The sequence below is a fragment of the Athene cunicularia genome (assembly GCF_003259725.1).
Source record: "Athene cunicularia isolate RWA chromosome 12 unlocalized genomic scaffold, athCun1 chr12_part1, whole genome shotgun sequence".
Lineage (NCBI taxonomy): Eukaryota > Metazoa > Chordata > Aves > Strigiformes > Strigidae > Athene > Athene cunicularia.
The window spans coordinates 5,892,920-5,893,566 of record NW_020799116.1 but is presented as its reverse complement, the minus strand read 5'-3'; the positions used below and the strand labels follow the sequence as shown (position 1 = coordinate 5,893,566).

General features: G+C 47.3%; 1 protein-coding gene across 1 annotated transcript in view; it reads left to right on the top strand.

The window, feature by feature from the left end:
* The first annotated feature begins 550 nt into the window (after positions 1-550).
* PRICKLE2 (prickle planar cell polarity protein 2) overlaps positions 551-647 on the top strand; it is a 61,102-nt gene continuing 61,005 nt past the window's right edge. Inside the window, exon 1 of the mRNA XM_026857328.1 lies at positions 551-614. Coding sequence (XP_026713129.1) covers positions 613-614 — 2 coding nt within the window. The 5' untranslated portion in view covers positions 551-612. The remainder of the gene's footprint in view (positions 615-647) is intronic.

The window sequence follows — 647 nt, the reverse complement described above, 5'->3', positions numbered from 1 at the left end:
TGCAGAATATATGCCCAGGAAAGGAAGAGCACCTCTCATAAATTATTAATTTCTTGTTGGGACCCTCAGGGTATCATTTAAGGTTTTAAGACCAGGAGGGAAAGTACATGGTGCTGCTCTCCACTGTTGCTATCGCTGGCTTGGCTGAGGCTTGTGCTGGGGAGCACATGGGTGGCTCTAGCTCCACATTTGCGATGGGGAAGCCCAGAAGATCTCTGTTTGCTGTCCAGTGTCCAGTGGTAAGGTGCTACTGCTCACCTGCCAAATGAGCCAGGGAAAATGAAGCAGCGAGGAAGGCTCAAACTTGCAGGGAAGGGTAAGGGAGAATGTATTTTGGGTAGTCTGTCAGTCAGCTTGACACTAATTGGTTGCAGTAAGTAATCATTCTCCATGTAAATTAGACTCCAATTTCCTCTGTAGTCTGTCTGTTTGCTGTGTGGGCTTCGGTCTCTAATTAGGCTCTCACATGGTGAACCTGGTCTGTAAGCTGCTTTTGTTCCCAGAGAGCCAGGCTCAGCTTTCCCCAAGGTTGCCTGGGCTCTTTGAGCCCCGCTCCCGAGTGAGATGGTTCTTAGATCAACACTTCCAAGTTCAAAATAAGTTCTTCTTTTAATGTAAGTTTTGATTATACTTAAAGCTTGCGGGGG